The sequence below is a fragment of the Pygoscelis adeliae genome, unplaced genomic scaffold (genome assembly GCF_000699105.1).
Source record: "Pygoscelis adeliae isolate BGI_AS28 unplaced genomic scaffold, ASM69910v1 Scaffold917, whole genome shotgun sequence".
Classification (NCBI taxonomy): Eukaryota; Metazoa; Chordata; class Aves; order Sphenisciformes; family Spheniscidae; genus Pygoscelis; species Pygoscelis adeliae.
The window spans coordinates 163,700-171,671 of record NW_008825097.1 but is presented as its reverse complement, the minus strand read 5'-3'; the positions used below and the strand labels follow the sequence as shown (position 1 = coordinate 171,671).

At 60.1% G+C, this 7,972-nt stretch overlaps 1 protein-coding gene across 1 annotated transcript in view; it reads left to right on the top strand.

Moving 5' to 3' along the window:
* The window catches only part of ZNF385C (zinc finger protein 385C), a 52,242-nt gene extending 47,968 nt beyond the window's left edge, over nucleotides 1-4,274 (top strand). Inside the window, exons 4-7 of the mRNA XM_009327024.1 lie at nucleotides 721-1,111; nucleotides 2,743-2,930; nucleotides 3,163-3,276; nucleotides 4,050-4,274. Of these exons, the coding sequence (XP_009325299.1) occupies nucleotides 721-1,111; nucleotides 2,743-2,930; nucleotides 3,163-3,276; nucleotides 4,050-4,274 (918 nt within the window). The remainder of the gene's footprint in view (nucleotides 1-720; nucleotides 1,112-2,742; nucleotides 2,931-3,162; nucleotides 3,277-4,049) is intronic.
* Nucleotides 4,275-7,972: the final 3,698 nt, after the last annotated feature.

The following is a 7,972-nucleotide window of genomic DNA, read 5'->3' as shown; positions in this document are numbered from 1 at the left end:
GGTCCCGCACCGGCAGCCCGTGACACCGTTGTGAGCGACCTGGCCAGTTCCTGGGAGGGCCGTGGTGGTTGTGTTCACAGCCCTGCTGTGGCTGCAGCATCCTGAAGAGCCTGATTAAACCCCGACCCGCAGCAGCCTCGCGTCTGAGCATCCTGCCACGGTCAGCTGCTGGTCGGGCTGAGGAGGACTGCGATTAGTGCGGCATAAACGCCACTAAAAGCATTAATAAAAGAGCTTTTGTGCTCCGCTGGCGTCCCCAGCGTGCCTGGCTGGGGACAGTGCTACGGGAAAGGGGTGGAAATCCAGCCCAGGAGCCTGGGCAGCTCACAGCCCTGGGGGGAATCTGGCCCCCCACCCGTTCGGGGGAAACGGCGGGTGTTTCCCCTGTGATTTGGTGTCTCTGGGAGATGTTTTGAACAGCTGCGGGGGGGGGAGCGTTCCCTGCCCGTGCCCTCAGGAGGGCTCACACATCCCCAGGGCTCTGCCCCCATGCAGGGACGGGGCTGGTAGGAGTCAGATCCCCCTGAGCCGAGGCAGCCCAGGAGCTCACCTGGGCTTTTGTGCTGAGCCCGGCTGCCATGAGCTGCAGATAAAAGCGGGAATGGGAGAGACCTGGGGAAGAGCCAACCTCAGCAGGGGTGAACGTGAGCAGACGGTGCCTGAGATGGTCTCAGGGAGGAGGGGGGTGCTCTGAAACCCAGAAAACCCATTCAAGCACAGAGAACTTTCCCTTTCTGCCCATTTCTTTCTTTTTTTCCCTCTTTCCTTTCCCTCCTGCCAGCTCCAGACAACGGCCTGCAGGAGCCAGAGGGCGAGTGCAGCAGCCTGGGGCTGACGCCCAGCGCCGAGGAGTCGCCTGCGGAGCTGTCGGGCAGCGTCGCTCCGCTGGGCTCCCCGCCGGCCTCAGAGCTGTCGGAGGGCACCTCGGACGCCACCAGCATGGCCTCCTCGGCTACGCAGGCAGCGGAGGTGCAGGCAGCTGAGTCGGGCAGCAGCGTCAGCTCAGCCCCCGAGAGCGAGAAGGAGGGGAAGAAGAGCAAACAGCACCTGTACTGTCCCACCTGCAAAGTGACCGTCAACTCCCTGTCCCAGCTGGAGGCTCACAACACCGGTAAGGGCATCGCCTGCGCGGGGGACGGGTGGATGGGCCCCTCGCAGCTCCGTCCTGGGCTCCGTGCAAAGCCCCGCCATACCCCATCACCAAACAGCCTTGCAGGGAAACGGCGAGCGTTAATGAATGTTGCTTTAATTAAAAAGGGTTAATTAAGGTGGCTTGCAAAGATAAGTGGTGGTGTTTTACCTGTGCTGCAGCTTATGAAGTGAATTTTAGCAAGGTCAAATGCTCTCTTATTGTTCATGTCTCTTAATTAGACATTTTCAGATACATTTAATCAAGTGATTGGAGGCTACTTTATATTCCATTGCAGTTTGGCTTTAAGCTGATAACAACCTGAGTGCCAGTGCCTCTTTCAGACCCAGGATAATCCTTCCAAAAGCAGCTTGGTGGTTTGGGCTCGTGGTTGTTTCGAGAAGCCCCTTGGGAATCTAACGAGCTTCGGAGCTCAGCAGCAAGTGATGGCTCATCGGCTGTGCGTGGCAGCCCCCTCGGGGCAGGCAGGCCTCTGGGGCTGGCCAGGGTCCCCCTGCAGCCTGGGGGTTGCTGGAGGGGAGGAGGGGGAGGCCGGACCCCCCCGGGGCGGTGGCGGGCAGCAGCAGCCGTGGTGTGGGGGACCCCCAGCGGGGTCTGCGGTCTCTGCAGCGCCAGCTCCAGCCTTGCCCCTTTCTCTGGAGGATGCTAAACAGGGACGGGCACCCCAGTTTTAAGGAAAGGGCCTCCTCTTCCCCAGTTCGGCAAGAACTGGGAACCAGTTCCCCCAGCCCCAGCTGCCTCCCGGGGCAGCAGCAGCAGCCGTGCACAAGGGTCAGCTCAGGACACCGCTGCAGCTTAGCTGCAAACGTGTCCTTTTGCTTTTGTCAGCTACAGTTACAAATTTAGGAGCTGATTTGGGGAAAAAGAACAAACAAACAAACAAACAAAATGTTTGCAGGCTTGCGTTCCTCCGTGGCTGTCACACGGACTCGGGCTCCTTGCTTATCGCCTTAAAAAATAGAATGAATTAGCAGTGGCTTAAATTACTTGCCCACCCCCACCCTGCCATCCCCGTGCTGGCAGGGGCAGGACAGAGCGCCCTGTCCCCAGGTGTGCGGGGATTTCGAGTTCCTCCTTCCCTGCCTCCTGTAACCCTGCTGAGCTATTCCTGGCTCTGCGACCGAATCGTCTCTGACCTTGGGCACAGCTCAGATGCTGCAGCACGGCGGGCGATGCGTGCCCAGCTCTGCAGACTCTGCTAACACCCGGGGACAGGCGACAGGCTCCAGCACACGCTTAAAATAGCAGTTTCTCCAAAGGTCTGGCACATGGAGGGGGGTGGTCTCCGGGAAGCTGAGCATTTCTGGTCTGCTTGCGAAGCGCAGCTGGCCACGAGAGCGTGGCAGGGTTTGGGAATGGGCTGCCACATCCCTGGCAAGAGTCCGGACTTGCCAGGCAGCTCCTTGTCCCGTCTGCCTGCAAACGCTGCCGGGCAGAGGGAGGTGGTGGGACCAGGGTTCCAAGGGAGCAGGGCTGCACAGCCCTGCAGGTGAGTTGCCCGGAGGGCATCCGTCCTGCTGCCACGGCACTCGGCACGGCGCTGGGTTTGTTTGCAAAGTCAGTGTTTGCTGAGTGCCCCCTCTGCCACCCAGGTGCCAAGCACAAGTCGATGCTGGAAGGTCACAGCACCCAGATGCGGCGAGGCCGAGGCAAGCTCCTCTCCCGGGCAGGGCACAAGTCCAAGCGGATTGGCAACAAGGGCAGCATCAACATCCAGAACAAGGCGTTTCACTGCCAAGTGTGCGAGATCTACGTGAACTCGGAGACCCAGCTCAAACAGGTGATAATGCCAGGCCTGGCACGTACCTGTTCCCTGGGAATGCAGGGGCACCGGGCGCGGGCGTGCAGACCTGCAGACCCCTCTCCGCAGGCACTGGGGCCTTGGGGGGTGGGTACCGGACAGTCCCCTGTGAGAAGGTGATGGGCATCCCCCGAGGACCTGAGCCGTGCGGTGCCGTGGGTCTGCCCTCGCTGTCCTGGCTCCGGGTGATCCGGCTGTTTTCCTCTCCCAGCACATGAGCAGCCGGAGGCACAAAGACAGGCTGGCGGGGAAGCCGCCCAAGCCCAAGTACAGCCCCTATAACAAGCTGCAGAAGAACGCTGCCCTCGCAGTGAGTATTCTCAAGGTATCTGTCTCCCTGCAAATTACCCACCCGGTTTGCTCTCCGAAACATCGTTTGCCATGTTAGCCATCTCTTGCAATAAGAGACACAGGGGCTGCTTTTCTTAAAGCCTCGGTTCCCATGATCACATCTAACCTGCTCCCCTCGGGGAGGGCAGGCTGTAGTGGTGAGAGGGGTTTCGTGTCTTTATTCGTGGGAAGGAAAGCACGGGAATAACGTGTGAGTCCTCTGGCAGCAGCATTCACAACTGCAGCATTTGTGATTGTTCCATCTGTTGCACGATTTCTGAAGGGGAGAGCTGTGATGGTTGGGTGCCTGAGGCTGGCACGGCTCAGTTAAACCAAGTCGAAGCATTTTGTTTGCAGAGACACAAGCCTCCCCGTCTAGTTTAGCAGAGAGTTTGGCAGCAAATGTCATCGCAGGGCACCAGAGGAAAGCACTGATGCAGGGAACAGCCCAGCCGTTGCAAAAGCCAGGGCAGGTCTCTGGGTCGGCATGATGGGGCTGAGGATCTCCCCGGGGAGGTCATCGCGACTGGGGCATCCCTGCGTGCGCTGACCCATAAGCAGCCGAGCTGAGGGACCGGGGCTGTGGAATGGAGTGCGTGTTGGGTCGGGGCCAGGGGCTGCGTTTCCTGCAGAGACGTGCTGAAAACTCAGCTGAAAGCGAACGTGGGCAGGGGCTGATGCGGGGCTGCCTGTCCGGCCCAGGGAGCTGGGGCTGGGGGCTCTCCTGCAGCCGGGTGCCTCACGGTGTCTCCTCCTTCCTCCCTGCAGTCCAAGCTGGCTTTGCAGAAGCATCTCACCAAAACCCTGGCAACCCGCTTCCTGCCGAGCCCGCTCACCGCAGCCGCCGTCTGCGCCATGCCTGGCCCCCTCGCCCTGAGACCAGCCGCTGCCACCACCCTCTTCCAAGCCCCGATCCTCGGACCAGCCCTTTTCCGAACGCCACCAGCCCACGTCCGCACCACGCCGGGCCCCATCGTCTTTGCGCCCTACTAGAGCCGCTCACCTGCCAAAGGTCCGTCCGCCGTGGACCGGGCTGTGCCACGGGGGCTGCACGGTGCGGGGCGGCGCTCCCGGGCAGGCTGCTCTTGTGGCTGGTGGGAAACCATAGTCGTAGACATCAACCCCGGCTTCTCCTTTGCTTTGAGCGGGCTCCTGCCGGAGCAAGATGCCCCAGCAGAGCCCGGCCAGCCCCGCCGTGCATCCCCGCCGCTCCTCCCGCCCGTGCCGGTCCTGTGCTCAGCAGAGCCCATCACACGGCTGCGTGGCACAGGGGAAAGGATGGTGCCAGAGTCACCAGGACCCTCTTGTGTCTCGTGGGCAGGGGCTGCCGGTCCTTGGCCTCCTGGTTTCTTGTTCATCACCCTCCCAGTTACCAGACTGGAAGAAGAGGAGCTGGCTGGTCCCTGGGGGAAGGAGCATCCTTCTGGCCGGCCGGTCCCTGCCAGCCCAGCGGGAAGGGAACTGCAAGGGGAGTCTCAGCCCAGCTTATACTGGGAGAAACGACCCCAGCACAAGCGGAAAGTCGGCGGTTCCCCTCTGGGACTGGGCTGGCTGTGCCCTCGCCAGCCCCGCACTTGCCCATGCTGGCTGGGGGTTTCCATGCTGCCCACCAGCCCCCTACACCCCACAACCCCCTATGTCCCACCAGCCAAAGAGCCCCCGCTGTGGCGGGCACCGGCCACACTGACCGCATCTTCACTCCGAAAGCAATAGCCGAAGCCCAGGGCCGGCGCCTCCTCCCTCCAAAAGCACACTGCCCCTGCCCTGGCCCCCAAGAAGCACACAACTTGGGCATGCGGCTGGAGACAGGCTCCGCTCACGCCCAGCGAGGACAGGAGAGCCAGGCTGCCCAGTCCGGGCTCTCCGAGGAGGTGACCCTGTGCTCGGCGCCAGCTGTTTGCCTCTGTCCTACCCGCGGTGGACAGCCCTGCCCCTACCTCCCGGGAGATGCTGTGAGGCTGAGTGAATGTCACTAAAGCACTTTTGGTTTTCCAGTGAAAGGCAATGCTGCTGCTTGCCTGCTGGCCCGCCGCCGTGCCCGGCCGTCCAACCCCATCCCCATTAGGAGCTTCCAGGGAGTTACTGATGACTCCCAAAAACAAAGGTGTCCCCAGCAGCCCAGACAATCGGGTACGAAGGAGCAGGCAGCACCTGAACCTACGCCTGGCGCTCTCCCTGTGATGCTCCCGTCGTAGCCTGCGGAAAGCCGGGCTCTGGAGGGACCCTGAAGCCGTAGCTCTGCTTTTCACTGTGCTCAGAAAGCCCAGCGATGACCTGGTCTGAAAACTGTAACCATGGCGCTCCGGGTTCCCAGCGTGCTGCTGTAAATAGAAATATGCAGGAAAGTTGCAACCCAAATGGACCTTACGCTGGAGTGACAACCCACCCCGATCTATGCAATCCAGGGGGAGCAGCTCGCCCACCGCATTTGCTGTCTGCATTTTACTTTGGTGCTCACGCTGTCTGTACAGCCAGGAGTGGTGGTCAGAGCAGAAAAAAGCAACGCAACACTTAGCTCTGTGCAGACGATTCCCTTCCCGTCCCCTGGCCCAGGGTGCTGGCTCGGAGACCTCTGCTGTGGCCCACGTTCGCTCCCAGCCCTTGGGAAGAGGCAGGTCGGTTTGTGCACCTGGGAATCCACATGCACAAGCACACACGTCCTACATCTTGGCTGTAAGCAACGCCTGGATTTCAGGAGGATTTTGCCCAGTGCGCTCCACTAATGCTCAGGACAGGGTCCTGGCAACGGGAGGTGAATGGGAACCGGCCAACAGGTAACTCACACAGCTGACATGCTTCTGCTTCCCAGAGCTGGCAGAAAGAGCTGGAGCCACGGGAGAGGGCAGGAATCCTGCACAGAGGGGACGGGGCGGCACAGAGCCCTACGCCTGCGTCTGGAGGGCCTGTTTCTCGCGCCATGGGCAGCACTGACCCACGGTGCCACTGCTGCGCTCCTGCTGCGGAGGACAGGAGTGCAAGGGAGCCCCTGGGTACGGATTCATCTGCTCAGGGCATCTCCTCTCCATCCCAGGGAAGGAGGGAAGTGGGGAGAGGGCACCAGGAGAAAAGCGAGCTTGTATGGAAGGCTGGGGGTAGAGACAACTGAAATGTCTTACAGTGGTGGTGGGAGATGTGGCTTGGAGAGCAGCTGAGGGAAGGCAGGCTCCCAGCAGCACTGGCTTTGGCAGGGACAGGGAGATGGTCCCACAGCCCAGGGGACACATGTAGCCTGGACCCCGCGTCCCACAGGACAGGAGCCTGCACTGGCTGGGGCCCCCGGGCGGCGGGAGGGACACAGCTCCGACAGCATCGCGGTGCCAAGCAGCCTGCGGTCAGACCAGCTCCAGCCCTCCCCCTGCTCATCTCACTGTGCTCTTCCCCAGGCCGCTGTGCCGGTCCCTCCCAGCCCTGGCCACAGCAGAGAAGGGCAGCGTGTCCCCTCCTGCAACATGCCCACCAGCCTTGGGACCGTGGGGAGCCGGGAGCAGCCGGCTGCAGCCGCGCTCCAGTCTGCAGGAGCCGCTTGGCACTGGTGGGTTGCTCCCCTGCATTTTGTTCTAAAAAGCCTGTGCTGGAGCCAGCAGGGGCTGCTCCTGTCACCCCTCTACCAGTGGAGTCCTAATACACTCCTACACTTGGCACTTTAATCCCTTGAAAGCCATTCCTTCTAATAACAATAATACTGCAACGAGCTGTGTAAGAACACACGCCCTCTACCGCATCCCCCCGCCTCCAGAAACCCTCCCTGCTCCTGTGCTATCCAAAGCATTTACTGCCTTTGACTTAGCAGATGCTGTACTAGGTAGTAGGGCATAGTCCATAGCGCTCAATAACGTGTGCCCCTCTGTAAATAACCTTGGAGTGATGTGAACCGTTTGATTCAAAAAAAACAAACAAAAACCCCCACAAAAATGGAATAAACAGACTCTAGGGACTTGGCCAGTACCCCTCCTGTAATGTTCATTGTATATTTTTTTGATGTACTATAACTGTTGGGAAAAAAAAAAAAAAGGAAAATATTTTGATAATCGAATCTCATCGCTTTATTGTGTTACTCAGTAAATAAAAGGAACAAGTATAAACAAGCCAGGGCTTTCTCATCATTCTTTTTTTTTTCCCCCTCAATCCAGACTAGCTGTAGGGAACACGTGTTGCTGGGCAGGACCGGGACACCTTTCCCTTGTCTTGTGGTGGTTCTGAGAGGGGGGTCAGCACTGTGATGGACGGGCAGTGAGAGCTGCCACAGCCCTAAGCATCAGGGTGTGCAGGCTAAGCACAGTCCCAGCTTCTCCAAGGTCATGACTGAGTCTGCACTCAGAGGAGGCTGCAGCCTGGTGGATGTGGGCACTTTGCCCTCAATGACAGCATCTTGCCCTGCTCTGCACTATGCATCCACTGGGGCAGGATGACTGAGTATTTCTGCAGGTAAAGGAGCAGCGGGCACTGCCAGGTAAGGGGCAATCTGCCAGGGAACACTGCAGCACCGCAGAGCCAGCTGGGGTAGGACAAGGGAGAGCTGCTCTGACAGTGGCTGGGCTGGAGGCAGGGCCAGCAAATGGGCTCTTCTCACATGGTATCAGTAAATATAAAACGGAGCAGCTGGAGAGAGAGAGGGAATTGTTTCCTCTGGCCTGGCTGTGCTCAGCCATGGAGCTGATCCCCACCTGCTGGGCGGCCCCCGCCCGTGGCCC